This window comes from Narcine bancroftii, chromosome 1 (assembly GCF_036971445.1).
Source record: "Narcine bancroftii isolate sNarBan1 chromosome 1, sNarBan1.hap1, whole genome shotgun sequence".
Classification (NCBI taxonomy): domain Eukaryota; kingdom Metazoa; phylum Chordata; class Chondrichthyes; order Torpediniformes; family Narcinidae; genus Narcine; species Narcine bancroftii.
The window spans coordinates 366,190,699-366,213,344 of record NC_091469.1 but is presented as its reverse complement, the minus strand read 5'-3'; the positions used below and the strand labels follow the sequence as shown (position 1 = coordinate 366,213,344).

Below are 22,646 nucleotides of genomic sequence, written 5' to 3'. Positions count from 1 at the left end.
CACTTACAGAAAGAAACAAAGAAAGTCATTTGGAAAGAAAAGATGAGCTATGAAAGGAGATTAGCTAACAATATTAAAAATGATACTAAGAGTTTTTTAAAAATATATAAGGAATAAAAGAGAGACACATGTTGACATAGGATGATAGAAAACGACACTGGGGAAATTGTAATGGGTTATAAAGAGATGGCAGAGGAACTTGATAAATATTTTACATCTATCTTCACCGTGGAAGACATTAGCAATATCCCAGACAAAAAGAGGCTTCAGGGAGTAGAGTTAGATTCAGTTAAGGCTACTAGAGAAATTGTGCTAGGCAAACTAAACGGATTAAAGATTGATAAATCTCCCGGACCAAATGAGGTGCATCCGTGGGTTTTGAAAGAGGTGACTTTGGAGATTGTAGATCCATTGGTGATGATCTTCCAGAAATCAATAGACTCTGGAGAGATTCTAGAGGATTGGAAGGTTGCAAATGTAGTTCCACTGTTTAAGAAAGGTGGGAGACAGAAAAAAGGAAACTATAGGCCTATTAATCTGACATCGATGGTTGGGAAGATATTAGAGTCGATCCTCAAGGATGAGCTTATGAAATACCTAGAGCTGCATAACAGGATAGGTCCAAGTCAGCATAGTTTTTTTTATATAAAAAAGGGTAGATCCTGCCTGACCAACCTATTAAGAATTTTTTGAAGAAATCTCAAGTAGGATAGACAAAGGGGAGGCTGTGGATGTTGTCTATTTAGATTTTCAAAAGGCTTTCGATAAGGTGCCACATATTAGGCTGCTAAATAAGATGAGAGCCCATGAAATTACAGGGAAGTTATTAAATTGGATAGAAAATTGGCTTTTAGGCAGAAAGCAAAGGGTTGAAATTAAGGGATCCCATTCTGAATGGCTGCCTGTAACAAGTGGTGTTCCGCAGGAGTCGGTCTTGGGACCACTGCTGTTTACAATTTATATTAATGATTTGGATTAGGGTATGAATGGTTTTGTGGCCAAATTTGCAGATGACACCAAGATAGGTGGCGGAGTGGGAAGTGTAGTAGAAACCATAAAGTTGGAGAAGGATATAGACCGATTAGGAGACTGGGCAAAAATATGGCAGATGAGATTTAACATAGAGAAATGTACAGTTGTACATTTTGGCAGTGGAAATAAGCAGGCAGAATACTATTTGGATGAAGTGAAAATTCAGACCTCGGATGTGCAAAAGGACCTGGGTGTCCTTGTGCAGGGAAACTTAAAAGTTAATGACCAGGTGAAATTGGTAGTGAAAAAAGCAAATGCTACGTTGGCATTCATTTCAAGAGGAACAGTGTATAAAAGTAAAGAGGTGTTAATGAGGCCTTATTTGGAGTACTGTGTGCAGTTATGGGCCCCCCATCTTAGAAAGGATGTGATGTCATTGGAGATGGTGCAGAGGAGATTTACTAGGATGATTCCCAGAATGCAAGGGCTAACGTATGAGGAGCATTTGACAGTTCTTGGGTTGTATTCATTGGAGTATAGGAGAATGAGAGGAGATCTCATAGAGACATTTTGTATTTTGAAAGGTTTAGATAAGGTGGATGCGGGTAAGATGTTTCCCCTGGTGGGAGAATTGAGGACAAGGGGTCATAGTCTGAAAATTAGAAGTTATCCAATTAAAACAGAGATTATGAAGAACTTCTTTAGCCAGAGGGTCATGGATCTGTGGAACTCACTGTCGCACACAGCAGTGAAAGCCAGATCACTGGGAGTATTTAAACAAAAAGAGACAAATATCTCATTTGTGAGGTTATCAAGGGATATGGGGAAAAGGCTGGAAATTGGAACTAGAGTAGCTTAGTGTAGATTTACAGAACAGACTCGATGGGCCTAGTGACCGGCTTCTGTTCCTTTGTCTTGTGACTCATCCCACTTTTTCCAAGTGAAATGGGTAGCCATGTGTACTTGCATAGACCCTGGCCATGCCTGCCTTTTTATTGGTACATGGAGCAATTCATGCTACAAGCCTACTCAGGCAAGGTTCCTACCTCATTCCTTCACTACATTGATGCTACCTCAATGCACCCACAATGATCTCATTAACTTTATCCACTTTGCTGGTAACTTTCACCCTGACCTCAAATTCACTTGATCGATCCATCTCTGGCAACACTTCCTTCTTTCTTGATCTCTCTGTCTCCATCTCAGGAAACACTCTATAGACATTTTCTTACAAATCCATCAACTCTCACAATTACCTCAAATACACTTCTTCGCACCCGGTCTCCTGTAGGGCTTCCATTCCTTTCGTTTGGTTCCTCATTTTCCATCATGTCTGTTCCCAGACTGGGGTCTTCTGTTCAGAGAAGCCCTCTTTCTGCCGCAAAACACCGTATGAAATAAATTCTGTTTCTTCATCAAAGACTTTGCTTACTTTCTGTTGCCTTCGACTCAGTCCTTTTCTGTGTCTCCTGCTTCCTCACGGATCTGCCCTGGCCTCCTCTGCCCCGGATGCAAGTTCTCCTTATCCTCGCTTGCTGTCTCATCGAACATGTCATGCAATTTCACCCAACTATGTGATTCCACCACAGGACACACCTTCCCCTCTCCACTTTCTGCAGGGACTGTTCCCTCATCCACATATCCCTTTCCTCTGGTTGCCCCCTTCATGCCTACAAGTGACTGCAGGAAGTGCTGGGCTTGCACCCATACCTCATTTTTTTAAATTTCAAATCAAATTAAATTTATACATTTAGCACTGTAACAGGCTCTTTCTGTCCCACATGAGCCCATGCTGCCCAATTACACCCAATTAACCTACAATCCCTGTACATTTCAAATGGTGCGAGGAAAACACACCTGGGGAAAAGCCACACAGACACGGGGAGAATGTGCAAACTCCTTACAGACAGCATGAATATGAACCCTGGTCGCAATCACTGTCACTGTAGCAGAATTGCGCTAACCACTATGCCAGTATTGCTGCCCCTCACCACCATTTAGAGCCCAGGAGCAGTCTTTACAAGTGAGGCAACACTTCACTTGCAGGTCCTCAACCTCGTCAGCTACATCCAGTGCTTCCATTGAGCCCCCTTCTGCATTTGGGGGCTGCAGGCAGACTGAGAAAGCGTTTCATTGGATGTCTTTGCACCTTCCAGTGTAGTGGCAGGAACCATCCAGTGGTTAGCCATTTCTGCACTCTATTCCCACACTGGCTTGTCAGCCATTAGTCTCATGCACTGCCAGGCTTGGAGGAGCGATACTTAGTAGATGGTCTTGTTGGGTGCTCAGGTGACAGTGACTTATCCAATTTCTGTTGGATTTTTCCACCATCTATTTCTCTTTCCTTGTCCCTCTGTCTCCTTTCCATCAGCTCTCACCCCTTCGCCCCAAATTGGGGGCGTGGGGAGCTTTTTTTGTTTTCTACCCTCCCACCCCTATCTTCCTATTACCACATGCTTGTTGGCCCTTGATCCCTCAACCTTATTATTCAGGCATCTTCCTGCTTTTTACACATACTTTGACAAAGGGCTCAGGCCCAAACCTTTGCTTCTTAACTGGGATTCACTGGTAGTGTGTTTGCTGATGGCTTGCTCTGGCCCCATCTGCTCACATATAACCCTGGTTTCCCGCCTAAACCCAGAACCCTTCCTAAGACTACTGTGAAACTCTACCCATAGTTATAAGCTAATAAAAGCATTTGTTCTCCCTCCAGTCGTGAGAGCTTTTATTCACACGACACTATGAATATTGCGTGGCCTGCTGTGTTTCTCCAACATCTTTGTGTATTACACTACAATCAGTGTCTTGTTACGGATCCAGAAGACCCCAAAATCCAGCAGCAATAGTAGTAATTCACCAAGAGACAAATGGTTACTTAAACAAAAGTTGCTTTTAATTTTCTTTAAACATAAAACCAGGATAAAACTAACTTATTACTATTAACTTAATCCCCTTCTAATTCTAAGTGCACTTATACATAATGTGTACATGTTCAGAAAAGTTATTTGATTCACAGTCCAATCTCCTCCAAGATCACCAGTATTAGGCAATTCTTATGCTATGCACATTCATATTTTCATCAGGCTCTAGTGAAAAAGTAAATAGTTACCACTCAGGAAGGTTCTAGTTGATTTCAGAGAGAGATTTGTTGCTCATTGGACACACACAAACTGATTTACCATGATCAGTACTTCAGTGTCTTGCCTAAGAAACTTGCCCCATCAGGGTTTTCCAAATGATAACCTTTTCTTCCAGGTCACCACAGAGTTCCTCTTGTTTTCCTTGTTTCAGGAGAAACATTCTTGCCAGCATTTCCTCTTGTAAGGACAAGAGTTTTCAACAGGCTGAACTCAGAACTCACAACCAGTCTTCAAAATGGAGTTTTTCAACAAGCCTGTCAGCTTGCCATGACTGCAGAACTCTCCAACTGAATTCTCTCTCTCTTCCTCCTTCCCCTCCCCCCCACCCCACCCCACCCAGATAAATCCTGCTTGGTCTTTTCCTCTCTCTCCTTGTAAAAACCAGAACCTCTTGCAGGGCTAACCCAAATTTTGAAAGATCTTTATCAGCACTTTGAGCCTGGACTGTTTATTTGCACCTGCTTTTTAAAATTCCTTCCAAAACAGTCCCATTATCTTTTGCAAAGCCACTGGTGCCTGCATGACTGGCTTCAGCCAAGCTCTTCCATTTCAAATGAGATGTGAAGTGCTACTTTGTTTATGGTGACTTACTGGGACCTTTTAATTTAAAGCCATCATTAAGGATCCTGTCACCTTGGACATATAGTCTTCTCACTGCTACCCACAGGCAGAAGATACAGAAGCCTAAAGTCTAATCATAATACTACTCAAGAACCAAAGATCTGTCAATATTGTTGCAACATCATTTTTTTCATTGACTGCAAATGTGAATGTTTATCTATTCTTTTATTTACAATTTTCCTCTAACAGCAATCTATTCTTGTACAGATACAGGTAGCTGCAGTAAGAATTTCAGTACATCTCTATACTATATTTAAAAGCATCACAATACACTCTCATCAGCATCAATATTGAATTTATTCAACAATTCTTTTTCTGGGCACAGATTTCACTGGTCACAACACTCAATGTTAGCAAAACCAAAATGATTATGAACTTCAAGAGGAAATCAGTCCTCATCGAGGGCTCAGTAGTGGAGAGGGTCAAGAACTTCAAATTCTTGGGTGTCAACATCTCCAAGGATCTGTCCTGGAGCCTCCACATTGATGCAATCACAAAGGCGGCTTTGCTAGCAGCTATAATTTGTGAGGGAGCTTGAGCAGATTCGGTAGTTCACCGAAGACTCTCGAAAACTTCAACAAGTGTACCATATCTGGTTGCACCACTGTTTGGTATGGAGGCGACAACCCTCAGGACATGAAAAAAACTTCAGAGGGTTGTTAACTGCGCCATCACGGGCATCGGACTTCAATCCATCGAGGTCATTTATGTGAGGTGGTGTCTTACAAAAAAAGCAGCCTCTCTCCACAAGGACCCTCACCACCCTTTTCACTCTGTTACCATTTGGGAAAAAATACAGAAGCCTTAATTTAAGCACTCAGCAGCACAAGGACAGCTTCTTTCCCTTTCCCAACAGATTTCTGAATGAACCAGAGCCACTGCCTTACTTTGTCCTTTTCGATTTTTATTTTGTAATGTGGTTTATCTGAATGTTTGCACAATGATGTTGCTATAAAACAACAAATTTTGTGACATACTCATGACAATAAATTCTGATATTTTGTTTCAAATTTATATCCTTCTTCCCTAATTGTATTTAAAGAGTTACTTGGACAATATTAGTCTGTACCCTATTGCAGAGCATTACTGCTACTCCCCATTCATCCCCCACTGCAAATTAAAATGACTTTTCTTCAACTTTACAGTCCAATCTCTAGCCCCTTGCATCCCAGTTAATCGGCCGTTCAGTGCCCCGGGATAGGAATGGGGGTTTGACCTTTCACACTAGACCATTCCTAACTGAGACAGTGAATGCTTTCACACTTGGAAGGGGGTTATCGAAATTCCCTTTTCACAGTTGCCTGACCTCAATGCTGCAGATGCCGAGGATGTCATCTGACGCCAGCATTGAGCAGATTTTGCTTTCACAGTTGCCACTTTAAAGGCAGGTTCGATTCCTGGGATCACTGGCAAGTGTGAAAGAGGCTTCTGACACGGCAGCTTGATTCTGTTTCGATCCACACATGCTGCTCGACCTGCTGAGGACTTCCATCATTGCTCTTTTATTGAATTACCTGCATTGTTCCAGGTAAACGTGGTCAACATCTGCCACCCCCCTTCCCGGGGGGGGGGGGGTTACTGCTGGTAACTGGCGGGCAATTGGAAAATTGCCCATTTATTGAACGAAAATAAGACCCCATTCAGCGGACCAGGCGGGCTCGGGCGAGGCGGTGGAGTCGGGCGGACAGCGGTCCCCGCCCCGCCCCTTGGGCGGGTTCACGCTGGCTGCGCGCCCAAGCTTCAATCTTCGCTTCTCCTTAGTATCTCTGCTGCTTGAACAGAGAGGGAAAGGGAGGCCGCCGCCCACCCAGCCCGGAGCACTCTTCCTCCCAGTAGCGTCTCGACACACCTACCCCCCCCCCCCCTCCTTGTTCAATGTTAACCCATTGCAATGTATATATTTTGCCTCCATTACCTTTCCCTGCGCGTCGAAGCAGTCCAACACCTCCTGTTGGTCGGCTGCGGCCGCGTCGCTCCGGTCTGGGTACGGATTGACAAACGACCTCTCCTCTAACTCCAGCTCCGACTTCAACCGCTTCGACATCGCTTCTCCCATCACACCCCGGGACTACGGAGCTCCACGAGGGACAAACCGGCCACGCGAGGCCAGCGGCACCGGGGCGTTCTTTGTGCCCGACGCACCGGCCGCCAGCCAGCGCTGGAAGCGCGAGCCGCGGACAGAACCCGAGTCCGGGACACAAATCTCCGCGCGCTCTCACCCACTTGGTAACAATGAGGGTGGGAGGAGGCTGACAACAGCGGTGCGCAGTTTGCCAATGTCTGCTCGCAAGCTCAGAAGGCAGTCGCTCCCCTTTTATTCCGTTACTATTGTATCGTTCATGAACGCTTAGTAAGTACAACCCCCCCACCACGTACAGTTCACTTAAGAACATTTGGATCCATGTCGTTTACGGTTTAACCAACCGAATAGCAGCAAATTAATTCAAGCCTCAAAATTGTCCTGCATCGCTGTCTGCCCTTCAGGTGTGTCACTTCATGTAAATGCAGATTCCTGTCAAATAAAATACAATGCAATATTCATTGATAAATGACGCTAAAAGCCCAATTTCATCAAAATAGTCCAACACCTAATTACACCTAATCAGCTCTTTTTTGACCATCAGAGCCACCTGCAGGAAAATAGCCCCGTATAAAATCCGATTTACTAATCTGCTCTTTCTCGTGCTGGCAAAACACTTCCTCTCTGCTTTCCTTCGTTGCACTGAGCAGACAAATCCTTTCATGTCTATTTAATCTCACACCAGCGACTCCGGAGATCGCTTCGAAAGGAGATTTATTTGTCCCGATTTACGAATCTAATCGAGATATGACATTTAGAGCAAGAGGGAATGGGCAGATTTGTGGAAACATTAGGTGGGCTGGATCTTCCTGATCTTGTGCAGATTCGGGGGTTGCGAGACCATTGCATTGAACAGAGGGTGCCTTTCTAATTTCAGTGCAAGGTTCTATCGAGATATAGTATTACATTTGCCTCTCTGCATTAAATAGTTTTTAATTTCATCGAAATATCACAATTGACGTTATCTGTTTTGCAGGATGAAGCAAAGGTGAATGGCCGGCCCTTTGTTTTATTGATATAAATGAATAGGAATGGCTCGGCTCAGTGAAAATCGTTGGACCAATTGTCACCAGCTTATGAAACTACGCTGAATGAACTTCACAGATTCAGAAAAGGTGGCTGGAAAATTAAAATACACTAGAAATTGCAGAGATTTTATTAGATATTTCCAGAACTGAAAATGTTGGAACTTTGATGAAAGATGGGAAAGATCAGTTTCTTTGAAACTGAGAGGATACTTTATTGTCCATAGGAGGTAAAGATATACAACCGACTGAACCCTTCTTTCCTCATAGGTGATTCACTATCAATAACTCAAAACACTGGAGTTACAGAACAATAGGCTTTTATGACCATCAACTTAAAAGTCATCCTGTGCTGTGTCCCAGGCTTTCTGGAGAGAGGTTATGGTGTTGGAACCTTTATATAAAGTCAAGAGGGAGGATCCACAGGTGCAGTCACAGGGCAGGGTGGAGCCAGATTAATGAGCATACAGCAGTTCACCACATTGGGCTCAGGCCCAAAACACTGGTTATATATCTTAACCTCCAGGGATGCTGTGAGGCCTGTTGACTTCCTCCAGCATTTCTAGGTTTACAATCATAGCGTCTGCAGACGTTCTCGTGTTTCACTCCAGACTATTGTGGTGTGTATATTTTTGAGATTTTGTAAAAAATAGAAGGAAGAACCTATTTCCCTTAACTGAAAGTTCATAAACCAAGGAGGCTTAGATTTTATGTAATTGGCAGAAGGGTTATGGGGAGGTGAGAAAACTTTGACTTTCATCCACGATGTGAAAGAAGTTTGGAACTAAGCCTGAAAGGACAGTAGATGACGAACCCCAAGCCACATTTAGATCATGCATGGATGTACAATTGATGAATCATGACCTGCAGGGCTATGCACCAAATGCTGGAGATTGGGATTAATGTGGACAGTCCTTTTTGATTTATGGGAGAAATGGTGTCTCATGTTGTTAAAGTTTCTATGATTCTATGTCCCTTCCAATATCGTGAATTGTACTAACTTATAATCAATTAATTTAACATAGTAATTATGTAATTCAACATTTATATTTTTGTAGGACCAACATTTTATTGATGCAGCCATTTTATTATTGAAGATGTTGAGTCATTTAAAACCATATAATTGATAACATTTCCATTAAATATTTTATTAGAATCCTTCAGGTTTGGTACTGAAAAACAAATTGATGCAATTTTTTCAAGCACATTACATGTGCTCTCCACTCACTCCTTCAGTTGTATGTATTTGAGTGCACCAATACACATGGTATCTGGTTGGGCTTAGGAACTGTGACTGAGAGGCTTCCAGTCTCTCAGATTTGCCATTTAAGATCCTGGTTTGGGTACTTGTTGAAACAGTTCTGTTAGAATTCATAGTCATGGAACTGTACAACAAACCTTTCAGCTCAATTCATTCATGTCAATCAAATGAGCATTCTAGACTAGTCCCATGTAACTACATTTAGTCCATATTCTTTTGTCTATTTCAATCATGTTTTTGAGTTTTATAGAACAAGAACGCATTGTATAGAGAACATAAGATTACTAAATTTGAAGAATATAAGTACATTTCCAAAAATAAAATTAATGATATACCCCTTCCCCATACAAGTTTGTTGGAATGACAAAAAAGAAAATAAAAATAAAGAAACCAAAGAAAAGAACTCTAATCCCCTACTGAAAAAAAACCTGGGATGTTTTGACATAACATTAAAGGTAGCATAGTTCTGTTGAATCTACAAAACATTATTAATTGTAGGAAAATATATGTACATAAATAAATACATTCAATGATCAAGACAAACAGATTTAATGAGCACTATGGTGGTCTGCCGCCGCAGTGAGCAAGCCAGGGCTCTGGGCAGCAAGCGCAACTTAAAGCCAGCAGACCACGCAGCGGCACTGGGCCCAGCAAGCCAACCAGCAGATGAATGGCTAAAACAGCCTAATGGGCCAGCAACCCACTGTAGCACATGGGGAAGAAGGTATTGTTATGCAAAGGTGTACCTGTGCACGGGAAAACCCACCTTTGTGATGCTGAATGTGACGTCGGTAATTGCAGCAAACGGTGGGAACTTGAAATATATAAAAGTCAGGCTTGAGCCCTACTAAACCAGAGCTTAACCTGACCACATTTGTGAATATCATTCTTTTGTGTAGCATGTGGCTACAGCACGAAAATAGTCCATAAAAGGACTCCAAATTTTATGAAATTCAGTGTTAGTGTTCAACATAGAACATCTGATCTTTTCTAAATTAGGGCAAGACATGACATGCCATAACCACTGAATTCTAATGGGCGGAACAGAATCTTTCCATCTAAGTACGATAGCTCTTCGTGCCATAAGAAGTAAGATTTGATGATCAGATGAAGAAAATAGTTCAGTAATATCATCTAACACTCCAAATAAAGCCCGTTAAAGGATTAGGTTCAAAATTAACCCATAATATTATTGGCAAAACCCAACAAATCTCCCTTCAATAAGGTTCAAGAACTCAACAAGACATGTATCAAGGTTACCTCCCCATCATTACATTTGTCACATTGGGGATTTAGATCAAGAAATATATGGGATAATTTGTCTTTAGACATATAAGTCCAATGTACAACCTTGAACTGAATAAGAGAATGTCGAGCACATTGTGAAGAAGTGTTAACGAATTTAAGAATCAAATACCAATTTTTGTATGAGATAGAAAACTAGATCATGCTCCCATGCTCTTACAGAGGGAAACCTGACTCGATTTTGAAAGCATATGATATATAATAGTTTTTAAACCCTTCTGGGAGGGTTGTAATTTGAAAATTACATACAGCGTGTTAGATTCACATGGGAAAAGTTGGTAATTGAACCGGTAAAAAATTTATGATCTGCAAATATCTAAAAAAGTGTGAATTTGATAAATTAAACTTTACTGATAACTGTTCAAAATATGAGACAACTGTCAAAAACAAGTCTCAAAATCATTGAATACCATTATCATAGCAGTTGACAAACATCAAATCATATAAAGGAGGAAATACATAATTAGATGATATAAGACTTGTTAAGGAAAAACCTTTTAAATCAAAAACTCCACTGAATTGAAACCAAATGCTCAAGGAATGTTTTACTACAGGGCTGTATATCATTCTGTTAACTATTAGCTAAAGAGAAAGGAAGTGCCTGCTCCTAAAATGGTGAATCGGAAAACCTCCCAGCCGACCTCATTTCCAAGGAGACCCAAACTGGATGGTCCAATCTATTAAAATGTCCATATTCTGAATCCGTCCTATCTATATACCTGTCCAAATTTTGAACATTCCATTTTTACAGTTTCTTCTGACAGATATGCTGGAATGAGCTGCTGAGTGAGAAAAAAAAGCCTCTCAGATCTCTCTTGGATCTCTCCACTTCACCTCAAATGTATATCTTGTGGTTCAAGAATCATTAAATTTTGGAAAACAGCTATGAGCATCCATGCCCCTTATGACTTTATGTACCTGTATAAGATCACCTTCAGCCTCCAACATTTCAGGGAATAAACACCCAGACTTGCCCTATAATTTAGTACCTTGCATCTTGCAAGGTGGTGTCCTAGCAAATTGTGAAGAGCAAACATCTCCTATGACTTCTCCCTATCTACAAGTAATATCGAGGCAATGACCAAGAAAGCACACTATTGAAAACATCCTGTCAAGGCACATCACGGATTGATACGGGAATGCTCTGCTCAAAACCACAAAAAGCTGCAGTGAGTTGTGAAAGTGGCTCAGGCCATCACACATACCCTGCATCCCTTCTCCATTGACTCCATGTATGCCTCATGCTGCCTTGAAAAATCAACCAGCATATTAATAGACTCATCCTACCCTTGACCACATTCCCTTCAATCTCTTCCAATCAGGAAGATCACACACCATTCCTGAATGATATCAACTTTTTAGTATTCCGTTTCAGACTATAAATCTTCTCTATCATCTTTAATTCCAAATCTTGAATGAGTTTTAAAACCAAGAAATTTAAAAGGCTCCTAATCTGTAAATATCTTTAAAAAAAAAGTGAAGTTTAGATATTTTAAATTTAGAAGATAATTGTGCAAAAGAGGTCAAATTTTGGTCAATTAAGAGATCTTGGAAAAACTGGATACCAAATTCTGACCATTGACAAAAACCAAAATAAAAAGAATTAGCTAAAAGAGGACTGATGAATAAAAATATATGGCAATCACAATGTTTTCTAAATTTAAACCTAATCCTCAACATTGGTTTAACAACAAAATTATCAGTTAATTTAGAAGCAGAAAAGGGGAATGGAACTCCAATTGTTGAACTGAGGGAATACTTATTGGTAGAATCAATTCCCAAATTAATCCAACTAGCAACATCTTGTCTGTCCTTATGATGAGTCCAAAAATTAATATATCTAATATTAGCTGCCCAATAATATAATCTAAAATTAGGCAATGCCAATCCCCCTTTCTTTTTAGGATTTTGAAGGAAAGTTTTATTAAGATGAGGGTGTTTATTTCTCCAGACAAAGGAAGAAATAATAGAATCAAGCAAATCAAAAAAAGTTTTAGGAATAAAGACAGGTACAGCTTGAAAAATATACTGGAATGTAGGCAGGATATTAATCTTAATAACATTAATATGCCCAATTAGAGGCATTGAAAGAGGTGTTGAAATTATTAGTAATATTAACACCTAAATAATTAAATAATAACTCTGACTGATGCCTAGTGGTAATTCCCAGGATAAGATTAAGAAATTATGGGAGCAGGATTTTCAACAAGAATTTTCTGATGCTACATGGGAATCTATCTTGAAATTGGTTAATTCATCTTCTCTATGAGCCCGACATTGCAATTTAAAGTAGTATATGGAGCTTACTTTTCCAAAGTTCAATTGGTTAAACTCTATCCTAATTTCTTGTCAAAATATGATAGATGTAAGACTGAAGAAGGTACATTATTTCATATGTTTTGGTCATATTTCTTACTCTCCAATTATTGGGAAAGTATTTTCCGTACCTTGTGTTTAGTTCTTAGTATTAACTTGGCCCCTAATCCTTTTCTTACCCTATTTTGGAATAAGTAAGTCAGCTGATTTAAATTTGTCTGGGCTACATTCTCATGTAGTTGTCTTCTCTCTTCTCATTGCCAGAAGACCGAAACTTATGAGATGGAAGGATGCTGTCCCTCCTACAGACACTCAATGGTTATCTGATGTGATGACATGCTTTATTCTGGAAAAAATTAGATACTCTACTAATATAATGAACCTTTTGTGTATGCACTCACACAATTAAGATTCAGAGACGTGATGCTTTCTCATTCTTTACTTCTAATAGACTAACATGGCTACTGACACACAGGGCTATATATATGGAAGGGTGACATCATGATGTGTGCGTCATGATGACCAGCAGAGGGTGGGCTTATACCCAACACTCTTCACTCTTCTTCCCCCCGCCCCCAACCTGTGCAGTAAATGCTGACTGGGCCCCTCCAAACTAATAAGATTACCTCGGGCCCAGGACTACAAGTGAGAATTAGAATACATTTCATGAGTAATTAGAATTATTAAAGGGAATGTATTTAATAATAATCAGGGCCCATAGTACTTAAAGTGTTCAGGTGGTCTTCTTTCTCTTTTGGACCACCTCGGTGTGGTTTGGTTTGACGCTCTTTGCTTTGGACCTGTAGATATTCGAGTTGGCGGTCGAGTCAGCGGTGACTCCCCATCTTCGCTGCCCTCCTGGCTGGGTCTCTCAGTTACTGGACTGCTCAGCTCTGCGACCGTCTCTGGCACCCCCCTCACTCGGTCTGAGTGGTGGGATGGTCAGGGCAGGCTGTGGCAGGTCTGGTTCCTCCTCCTCCAGTTCATGAGGCAGTTCATGGACCTTAGTGTCAGTCAATGCTCGTAACTGGTCCACCTTCAGGGGGTATCCATTTATTTTGAGTGATGGATTAATGATGATTTTGTAATCACCGCAAATGCAAATTTCATCATTTGCTTTCCATACAGGTATGATGGGCGCTGTCCAATCGTTGTATTTTGTGTTGGATCTAATATGCCTTCATGTTTTAGTCTGTTTAATTCAGCCTCAATTTTCCCTTTCATAACAAATGGATTGTTCTGGCTTTTAAGAATTTTGGTTCTGCATTATCTTTTAATTGCAGTTTGGCTTGAACACCTTTGATTTTCCCCAATTCTTGTTGAAAAACCATTGTATGGTTGTTGAGGATTTGGTCGAGTTCTGGCTGGGAGGTGTCCATGTGGTTTACACTTAGTATTGAACCGATTTCCAGCTAGTCTAGGGGAATGTGTTGTAGCCAGTTTCTTCCAAAAAGTGCTGGCCCCTGGGTATCTACGATGTTTTTTTTTTACTGGGAGGCATGGTAGTAAGTGTTCCTTTACATGTGGGCATCATGATGTCCAGCAGAGGGCGGGCTTATACCCAACAGAACCTTAATTTTCTAAATTTATAGGGTCCTTTTCTTAATTATTTTCAGAATTTAAAAGATTATTGGATCCCATTTTATGGTTTGGTTGTCCTTTCTTTCATGCATTAATGGAACATATATGTTTAATCATAACTTCACAAGGGTAGGGTTGGGTCATTAGAACAGCTTTTGTTTTATATACGTTTTGTTTTTTTATCTCTTTTATAGGTTGTTTACAGCTATTTGTTAATATACGTTTACTTTGTTGGATACATATTCTTGTTATTACCCAATAGCAGTTAGCCATCAGTAGTGACAAGCAGTCCCTTTTCTCTCGGTGATGACAATACAGTATCCAATTTGATAACACAATACCTAAACCATTAAAGTGGAGTTTTTAGAGATATTCCAGAAAGATTTTTGAGAGAGCTTTGGTGGTTTTGACAAAGCATCCCCAAAATTCTCCCAGTGGATTTCAGTCCTCTTCCAACCACCAGTGGAAAACGATCATACGATGTTGATACACTTTTAGGTCTCATAAAGTAAGATAAAAACACAATGATAGATAAATCCCTAACTCTATGTATCTGAGGACATTGTGGGAAGCTAGGGAAGATATTACATGAACTGTGGCTTGGATATTTGCATGAATGTATATCATGGATGAGATAGCTAATGTTATGCTTTCATTTAAGAAGGAAAAGCCAGGAAACTACAGGCTGGTGGGCCTAACATTAGTGATGGGTAAGTTACTGGAGGACAGCATGCACGTGCATTTGATAAAGCATAGACTAGGGATGATTTTTTTTTGCTTGGGGAATCATGTGTACAAATGTAATTATGCTTTTTGAAGAGTCGAGCAAGTGGAGGGCAAGGCGGTAGATGTTTTCTACATGGACTTGAGCTAGGCCTTTGACTAGATTCTATCCACATAGTAAACTTGTCTAGAAGGTTAGATCACATGGGATTTATGGATGAACTAGCCAATTTAATGCAAAATTAGCTTGGTGGTAGAAGTCAGAAGATAGTAGCTGAGCATTGTTTTTGAGATTGACCCCTGTGTGTCACAGGGATCGATTTGGCACAGTAAGTGTCATGGACTTGGAGAGGATTGTAGAACAGAGTCCTCAAAAGTGGTGGTACAGATTAGACAGGGCAATGAAGAAGGCATTTGCCACACTTGCCTTCATCAGGGAGGGCAATGAGTAAAGGTGTTGGGATGTGATGTTACCACTAGATAAGATGTTGGTGAGGGCATACTGGGAGTACTGTGTGCAATTTTGCTTGTCCAATTGTAGGAAGAATATCATTATGCTGGAAAGGCCAAAGAAAAGATTCACAAGGATGTGACTGGGAATGGAGGACTCAGGTTATAATTGGAGAGGTGACCTTCTAGAGGTTTATAAAATCATGAGGGGCTTAGATAAAGTAAACAGACACATTTTCTTTCCCGGGGTAGGATAAACTAAAAGTAGAGGGTCTGAATTTGAGGTGAGAGAGGAAAGTTTAAAGGGAATCTGAAGGACAATATTTTCCATGCAGTGCATGGTAGGTATCTGGAGATAGCTACTAGAAGTGGTAAATGTGAGCACCATTACAATATTTTAAAGATATTCAGACAGGTATATGGATAAGAAAAATTTAGAGATTATGGGCCAAATGCAGGCAAATGGGACGAGCTCAGGTAGACAACTTGGGCTGACTCAGATTAGTTGGGCTGACAGACTTCCTCCTATGCTGTATGACTGTAAATATGGACAAGTGAGAGTTTATGCATTTTATACAATGTACAGTAAAAGGCAGAACCTGTCAGAACATTGATGTACAGCTGTTTCTTTGGGTGATTGAGATTTTAAAGGTGGCTGGCATTGATATGGGCAGGCCAGTGGATGTTATCCTGGTGTTTAGTAAGGCCTTTGGCATGGTTCTACCATGATAGGTTGCTTACATCACATGGCATCCATGGTATGGTGACTAACAGGATTCCAAATTGGCTTGATAGGAGAAATCAGAGGATGGTGTGGAAGATTTTTTTCCAGATATGAGACCTCTGACCAGGGATCAGTGCTGGTTCCACTATTGCTTGTCATTTAATTAATGATTTGGATGGGAATGTAGTTGGCATGTTTAATATGTTTGTGGATGACAGTAAAATTGCACCATGAAAAAGGTTATCTAAGACTAAAATAGGATCTCAATTTATTGGAAAAATGAACTGATGGAGATGGAGTTTAATTCAGATAAGTGACTTTTATTGTTTTTTGCTAAGTCAAACCAGGACTGAACTTTTACAGCAAATGGCAGGTCTCTGGGGAGTATTGCATGAGTACAGGTACATAATTCCCTGAAAGTGGAGATGCAGGTCGAAGAAGACATTTGGCATGGTTGCTTTCATTTGTAAGGACATTGAGTAGCAGATGAGTAACATGAGATATCATGTTACAGGTGTACAAGACGTTGGTAGGGCAACATTTTGAGTATTTTCTGCAATTCTGGACACCTTGCATTTGGACAGATGTCATTAAGGTAGAAAGGGTGGAAAAAGATTCACAAGGATGTTATTGGGACAGGGGTAGAATTATAAGAAGAAACTGGATAGACTAAAATAAACAGATAGGCCCTCCAAAGCATAGGAAGTTAATGAGCGACCTATAGAGATAAATAAAATCATGGGGCACATTCAGCATAAGATCAGTAGTCATAGCCTTACCCCAGGGTGGGATTCCAAAACTAGTGGTGATAGCTTTAAAATGAAAAGTGAAAGATTTCGAGGAGATCTGAGGGATAACTTTTTCCCACAGAGAATGGTGCATATCTGGAATAATTTTCCAAAGAAACCTGTAAAGGCAGGTGTACAATTATGATATTTCACTGCCATATGTAGTGAAGGTTTAGAGGCTATACAGAGGCAAATGAGACTAGCACAGATGTGCAACTTGGTGGGCAAGGATGAGTTTGACCAAAGGGCCTAGTTCTATATAGCTCAAAAGTTCAATGTCTCCAAGTGCCTTGTGAAGTTGTTTACTTTTAACTATCTGATTTGTGTTGGTGGACATCAGATCAAGTGCTATTCACATTAAATAGCTTGGAGTTGCCACCATAAACTCGGTCATATAAAATAAGTTGTATTCAGCCCTTAACAATCCATTCCTAGTACACAGTGACACAGCTAATGCAGCTGCTGCCTTGTAGCTCTTTTGACCTGAATTAATTCCTGTCTATTTGAGGTTTGCGGTTGGGTTTCCTCTGGGTGCTGTAGTGTCTTCCCATGTGGCAAAAGCAAATGCTCTTGTAGGCTAATTGGTCACTGTAAATTAGCTCTTGTATATGGGTGAGCTGTAGAATCAGGACAAGAAGATAAGCCAGTTGATGGGGACATGGAGAGAATAAAATTAGAAATAGTGCTTGATGCTCAATGCAGAGTTAGGGAGTTTCTGTACTGTATGATCACTGCATACCCATTTATGGGGCTCTTTAGTGGTTTAAGTATCTTAAAAAAATTGACTGCAATGATTTTATTGTTATGGAAATGGTTAAAACTGTTGATATAATCTGCATTCTAAATCATGTTGATGCATTATTATTGCTGTTTCCCACAATATATACTGCAACAGTGTAGGATCAGTTAAATTATACTTGAATGGTGGAATAGGTTTGAGGATCATCTTTTCTTGGACCAATGGGTCACATTAACGCAGATGTTCCTTCCATCATACCATGTCTATCCTTTATTATATGAACAATAAGGAGACAAAATATAAATTAAGGAGTAAAGGATATTGATTTATATCACAGATTATATTACCTTCCTATTGTGAAATCAAAAAAGAAGCAGATTCTGAAAAATTGAAAACAGAAAAACCTGTACATATTTACTTACTGGTTACAGTAAGAAAGACTCAAAGATCCATATATTTACTTCATATCTTATTTGCATTTTTAACCCTTTTCATTCATGGCCACTGCTTATTGTCTATTCCCAATTGTCCTTCAAAAGTTGGTAGCAAGCTGCTTTCCTGAGCCCCTGGAGTGATGAAATTATTTCCATTGTGCTGATGCAGAGTTCAAGAGATTTGACCCAATGATCAGTAGACCTGGTTTACAGCATACCCTATGGAAACACTGGTTTCACCCTATACGAGGCTCACCCTTTAGACTATCTATCACTCCCCCATCCTCCCTGCAGCTTGACACTAACATTTTATTCCCCTTGCAGCTCCAACAAAGGGTCTCAATCTGGAACATTGAACCTGTTTCTCTTTCTGTGGATGCTACCTGACCTGCTGAGTATTTTTGTATTTTTGGTTTTCATTTCACTTTTAGATTTGTCTCATCCTGCACCAGAGATATTCTTAGCATTCGTCAATGAATCCTTAATCCTTCACTGATCTTTTGGCATAATGATCAGGATAATATGAAATAGAACCTAACAAATGAGGTTTCATAATGTGCTGGGAAACAATTCTTATACGGCTTCTGATAAGATCCAGCAGTGTGAATCTAGGATGAAGCTGCCTAGCTCTGTATCTATTTCATCAAGTAGGCTGCTACTCACCATCATAATGTCTTCAATCTGATAATGGGGTTTTGTTTCTGTGAGGACTGTGCAGAGGTCATTCCTGCATTGTGCAAACATACCCCTACCTCTCCCTCTTCACCTCCACCCAGGGCCACAAACAGACCTTCCAGGTTAGGCAGACCTATACTTGCACATTTTCTAACTTAATCTACTGGATTTTGTGTACCCGGTGTGGCTTCCTCTACATTGATAAGACCAAATTCAGATGAGGTAACTGCTTTGCAAAACATCTGTGCTTCTAAGCTTGAACTGTTAGTCGCCAATCATTTCAATCCCCTTCATCGTTCCTACACAGTTATATCTGTCCTCAGCCTTATCCATTATCAGGGTGAGGCCAAATGTAAATCTGAGGGACCACACATCATATTCTTTCTGGACACCCAGTGGCATGAACTTAGAACTTTGTAATTGTAGGTACCCCCTACCTCCATCTGGGTCCACTGTTTCCAACTCCGCTTTAACTACTTATGTTCTGACTTTTCTCTCTAGCCTCCCCACCTCCCTCTACCTATATCTCCATCTCTTCCACCTTCTATCATCTCCTAGCCCCTCCCCAACTTCTTCCACCCCTGGATATAGTTGATTCCTCCCCTTCCCAATTAGTTTTGACAGACTATTGATTGACCTTTTTCCCACCATAGATGCTGCCCACCCCATTGAGTTCTTCCAGCAACTCAATGTTTACTCATGTGCAGAGTCATCTTCAAAGGATAGAAGAGTGAGCTTAAAATACAATAGATTTTTTTCCTCATGATGGATCATAAGGATCACTTTAATAAGGAATGAAGGCAAGGTGATTGTTCAAGTAAGCATAATTTTTGGACAGAGTTCTGGTGTCTAAGGAGTACAGAATCAAAGCAATATTTCCAGATAATCAAGGTGAACCTGAAACCCAGTGCCAAAATTTGAAAGTTAGAGTGAGTCTGCATCAATACATTATAACATGGAGGATAGAACCGCTGTCTCATTGCTGATTTCTCTAAGTTAACTGGTTCTGCTACATAGTCATGTACAGAATACTGCATTAAAATTGCTGCAGTAGTGCACTGAACAATGTGACTTCCATAGATACATTATTGTTATGATTTCACTAAGCATTGACAAACTCCAAGCAAGCTCTTTAGATTACAGAATGCCTTTGTATTATGTCGTATGTCTCTCAAAATCTGACACCTAATTTGACTGGCATGATCACTTTAACCATTCTTTACTCCGCCAATTATACTTATTGATCCAACAAATTTCAATAAATGCACTTTGAAATCCTTCAACAATTTCTGCTGCATGTTCCCACTGAGATTCAAGACGGAATGAAATTAAACATTTAAATAATTCAGACATGGTTGACACGATGTAATGCTGCATCTGAGGATGATGAAGGGCCCAGAGTTGAACTGTTAATTCATTTAATTAATCATTTTGACATACTAGACTTTACCTATGATTTCAAAAGTAGCCTTATTATTTTATTATGCAAGGGAAGAATAAATTTGACTTATAAGTAAATATGCAATAAAATTGACTTGGTCTTCTCCATAATAAATGCAAGCATGAAATGCTTTACTTTTATGGAGAAATGCAATGCAAAACAACAGGTTCTCAGAGAAAATACTCTTTTATTTGGTATTGCTGTAATCATATATGGCTAGACGTGAGTCCAAAGATCAACTGAATTCCAATACACTGCTAAATTAAGTTTTCCATTGTCTACTTAGAACATAGACCCATATAGCACAGGAACAGGTGCTTAAGCCCCTGTGGCTGTACTGAACATAGTGGTGAAATTAAACGAAAACTTTGCTGGATGCACAGGATCCATATTCCTCTACCTCCTGCATAATCATAGTCTACTTAGACGTCTCTTAAACGTTACTATTGTTTCTACTTCCACCAACACCTCACAGCCTGTTTCAGACATCTATCACTCTCTGCATAAAAAAAAATTGCCTTGTATATCACCTTTAGACCATCTCCGCCCATTATTAGCCTGGGAGAAAGATTCTGACTGTACACACTATAAATAGCTCTCATAACATTATAAACCTATTGGGTCTCCTCTCAGCCTCTGATGTTCCAGAGAAAACAACTCAAGTTTGTCCAAACTCTTCCTGCAGCTCATACCCTCTTATCCAGAAAGTATCCTGATAAATATCTTCTGCACACTTTCTCAAGTCTTCACATCCTTTTTCTAAAGGGGCGAGCAGAATTGCACACACTACTCCAAGTGTGGCCCAACTAAAGATGTATACACCTGTAACACGTCTTCCTTATTTTGATAATCAATGCCGCACCCAATGGAGACAAACATATAATTTGCCTTCTTTATCATTCTATCTACTTGCTTGGCCACTTTCACTGAATCATGGATCTGAACCACTAATCACCAGGCACATCAATGCTTTCCAGATTTTTGCCATTAACTGCCCATGCTCCCCTTACATTTGACCTCCCAAAGTACAACTCACAATTGTCCATATTAAACTCTATCTGCTATTTCTCTGCCCATACAGTATCTGTAACCAATCTATATCTTGCTGTATTCTTTGATAGCTCTTTATACTGTACACAACACCAATCTTTATGTCATCTTCAAAAATGCTAACTCACCAACCTATTTTATCATCCAAGTCAAATATTACTTGTGGTGCACTGTTAAAACAGAACCAGACACACACAAGGTAAAGACTGTACAACAGGCTTTAATCAACAAAGACTTCCACAGAATCAGGCTGGCTGTAGCTGCAGTAACTCTGACTGAGACTTTGGAGGCCGGCGCAGGCTTATATCCCAGAGGGTGATTGACACCCGACCGGGTGGGGCTTGATCCATTCAGGTTGACTGATTGACAGCGGCCAGATGTTATCCTGTCCCCCTTACACTTCTGCAGGTACAGAGGTTTCCCCCTGCAGCAGGCAGGTGGTATACTACCACATTAATGACAACAGGGGTAAGCTGCCAATTGAAGATAGTATCCCTCAAAACGAATCAGCAAACTTCAAGAACTGGGCCTTAATAACACTGTGCATTTGGATCCTGGATTTCCTCTCTTTCAGACCGCACTCAGTGTGGATTAGCAAGAACATCTCCTTTACATTCTCCATCAGCACTGGAGCACCATAGGTTGAGTAATTAGCCCCCTGCTCTACTGGCTTTATACCAATGACTGTGTGAAGCGTGAATAAAAGCTCTCACAACTTGAGGAAGAACAAACACTTTATTAGCTTATAACTATGGGTAGGGTTTCATTATAGTCTTTGGCAGGGTTCTGGGTTTAGGTGGGAAACCAGGGTTATATGTGAGCAGATGGGGGTGGGACCAGCCATCAACACAACACATTACCAGTGAATCTCAGTTCACTGCATTCACCCCTTCCTGTATAATTTAGGGTCTGTGAATGAAGACAGAGAACATGGATTCAGAAAAGAATGACAAATATACAGTTAATTACAAATTTACAGATTTAAGCGGTCCGGGGGTCTGAAGATCCCAGCGCAGCACCTTAGCACCAGGGGCCTTGGGTCTCCTGGTCCCCTTGTGAGGGAGGAGAGGCGGGTGGAGTCTCCGGCTCAATGGTGGAAGGGGATGCACTTTCCTCCTGAACTGGATCCCCCAAGGCCCTGACTGAGGGTGGCGAGAATGATCTCCGTGGCTCGCAGGGCACTTGAGGCAATGAACCCTCTATTCCAGCAGTCCCTGATGGAGACGGTGTCCTCTCTGCCATCCGGTTACTCCACGTAGGTGTACGGGAGATTGGCATGGAGCAGTTTCTCCCTTTCTACCAGTGGGTTGGTCTTGCTTCT

At 40.6% G+C, this 22,646-nt stretch overlaps 1 protein-coding gene and 1 long non-coding RNA gene across 5 annotated transcripts in view; one reads left to right on the top strand and one right to left on the bottom strand.

Annotated features, from left to right (window-relative positions):
- The window catches only part of lancl2 (LanC lantibiotic synthetase component C-like 2 (bacterial)), a 47,229-nt gene extending 40,004 nt beyond the window's left edge, over positions 1-7,225 (bottom strand). For all 3 annotated transcript variants that reach the window (XM_069912703.1, XM_069912709.1, XM_069912707.1), the window contains exon 1: positions 6,649-7,225. In XM_069912703.1, coding sequence (XP_069768804.1) covers positions 6,649-6,789 — 141 coding nt within the window. In that variant the 5' untranslated portion in view covers positions 6,790-7,225. The remainder of the gene's footprint in view (positions 1-6,648) is intronic.
- Positions 6,391-13,097, top strand: LOC138750602 (uncharacterized). Of its 2 annotated transcripts, none has more exons than XR_011349417.1 (3): positions 6,391-7,083; positions 7,790-7,928; positions 12,985-13,097. It is a non-coding gene; the product is annotated as an uncharacterized lncRNA (long non-coding RNA). The 2 variants fall into 2 exon arrangements; XR_011349409.1 differs by having other exon boundaries at positions 7,790-8,458.
- Positions 13,098-22,646: the final 9,549 nt, after the last annotated feature.